General features: G+C 77.0%; 1 protein-coding gene across 1 annotated transcript in view; it reads right to left on the bottom strand.

Moving 5' to 3' along the window:
* Nucleotides 1–1,527, bottom strand: part of CHLNCDRAFT_144045 (hypothetical protein) — a gene marked incomplete at both ends in the record, with an annotated part of 7,279 nt that overhangs the window by 2,219 nt on the left and 3,533 nt on the right. Inside the window, 2 exons of the mRNA XM_005842705.1 lie at nt 24–143; nt 357–1,458. Coding sequence (XP_005842764.1) covers nt 24–143; nt 357–1,458 — 1,222 coding nt within the window. The remainder of the gene's footprint in view (nt 1–23; nt 144–356; nt 1,459–1,527) is intronic.

Raw genomic sequence — 1,527 nt, 5'->3', positions numbered from 1 at the left:
CGCCACCTCCCCGCGCCGCCCACCTGTGCGGTTATTGAGCCAGTAGGGGGCGTAGAGGGTGACGCGGCAGCTGCCGCTGGCCGCGGCGTTGCCGTCATTCAGCGTGTTGTGCAGCCCCAGGTGCAGCAGGGGCGGCGAGCGCACTGTGGGGGCAGGGGGGCAGGGAGGGGATGCGAGCAAAGCCAGGGCAGCATGCCGGGGCCCCAGAGGGGCGCCAGGCGGCACTCCCTGCGTCCACCAAACCCAGCACCACCGCCCCCACGTGCGCTGCCCAGGCCCAGCATGCTGGCCGCAACCTCCAGCCCCTCCCCGGCCAGACCAGACCAGTCCAGCCCCGCATCGCCAGGCGCACCCACCCTGCACATCCGTGTCCTCGCTGGCCTCCGACCGAGGCGAGCCCGACTGCGGAGGCGCTGCGCCGTCGCGGGGCAGGCCGTGCCGCCGCCACGCCGCGTCGGCGCAGTGTGCACGCCACGCCTCAAAGGCGGCCCTCATCGCCTGCCGCTCCTCGCTCTCCTCTTCGGCCGCCTCGCCCTCGGTTGGGGCGGCCGGCACGGCGGCGGCGGCCGCAGCCGGCGCAGGCGCCGCCGCCGGCCGCGCCTCGCGGCGCCACCACTTGGCCTGAAAGCGGGGTGTCTCCGCCGCCGCCATCTCGCCGCCGGTGCCAGGCGCCACCGCCGGCACGGCAGCCACCTCCACCGCCGGCCGGGGTGGCGCTGCCGGGAGCTCGCTGTCGGCGGTGCTGCCCTCTGGCACCGCCTCCACCCCCACCGTCACCTCCTCATCGCCAGAGCTGGCGCGCGGGGCGTGCGTGGGCGAGTGCGGCGGCGCCGCCGCCCCTGCCTCGCTGCCCGCGCTGCCCACCAGGTCTGACCGCCGCACCCTGTCTGACAGCAACACGTGGCTGCTGGCCCGGCTGTCAGCTTGAGATGGGGAGGGGTTGGCGGAGGCACTGACGGCTGCTGCGCCGCCCGCAGCCGCAGCGTCTGCGCCTGCGGCGGCGGTGCCGGAGGAGGGGGCAGGGGGCGGGCCGCCGACCTTGCGCCAGTCCAGGCAGCGCGCAAAGCGGCTCAGCCCCGCCCGCCGCTTGCCCACCCGCCCGCCCGCCACGCCCGGTGCGCCGGCGGCGCCGGCCGTCGCCGCGCCGTTGCCGCCGCCGCCGCCCGCGGGCGAAGAAAGCGGCACATCTGTGAGCAGCTGGGCTTCGGAGGCCTGGGAGGGGGAGGCTGCCGCTGCCGCCGCCGCCGCCGCGCCGCCGCCGCCGGCGCTGCCAGGCCTGCCGGAAGGCGAGGAGAAGCTGCCCCCCCTGCTGGAAGCTCCCTCCCCGGCATCCTCATACACAGGGTTGAGCGCCACAGGGGTGGCCGCTTCTAGCTCCGGCTGCTGCTGCTGCTGCTGCTGCTGCTGCGGAGCTGGCGGCGGCGAGGGAGGCGAGGCGGGCGGCGCCCACACCTCCAGCTGCGGCCTCGGCGAGTGCTCCACCACAATGTGCCCCGCAGAGGCGTGCCGCACGCGCAGCGAGGCGTC

The sequence above is a fragment of the Chlorella variabilis genome (assembly GCF_000147415.1).
Source record: "Chlorella variabilis unplaced genomic scaffold CHLNCscaffold_68, whole genome shotgun sequence".
In the NCBI taxonomy this organism is placed as follows: Eukaryota; Viridiplantae; Chlorophyta; class Trebouxiophyceae; order Chlorellales; family Chlorellaceae; genus Chlorella; species Chlorella variabilis.
Note: the sequence above shows the minus strand (reverse complement) of the source record. Positions and strands in the feature narration are given on the sequence as shown.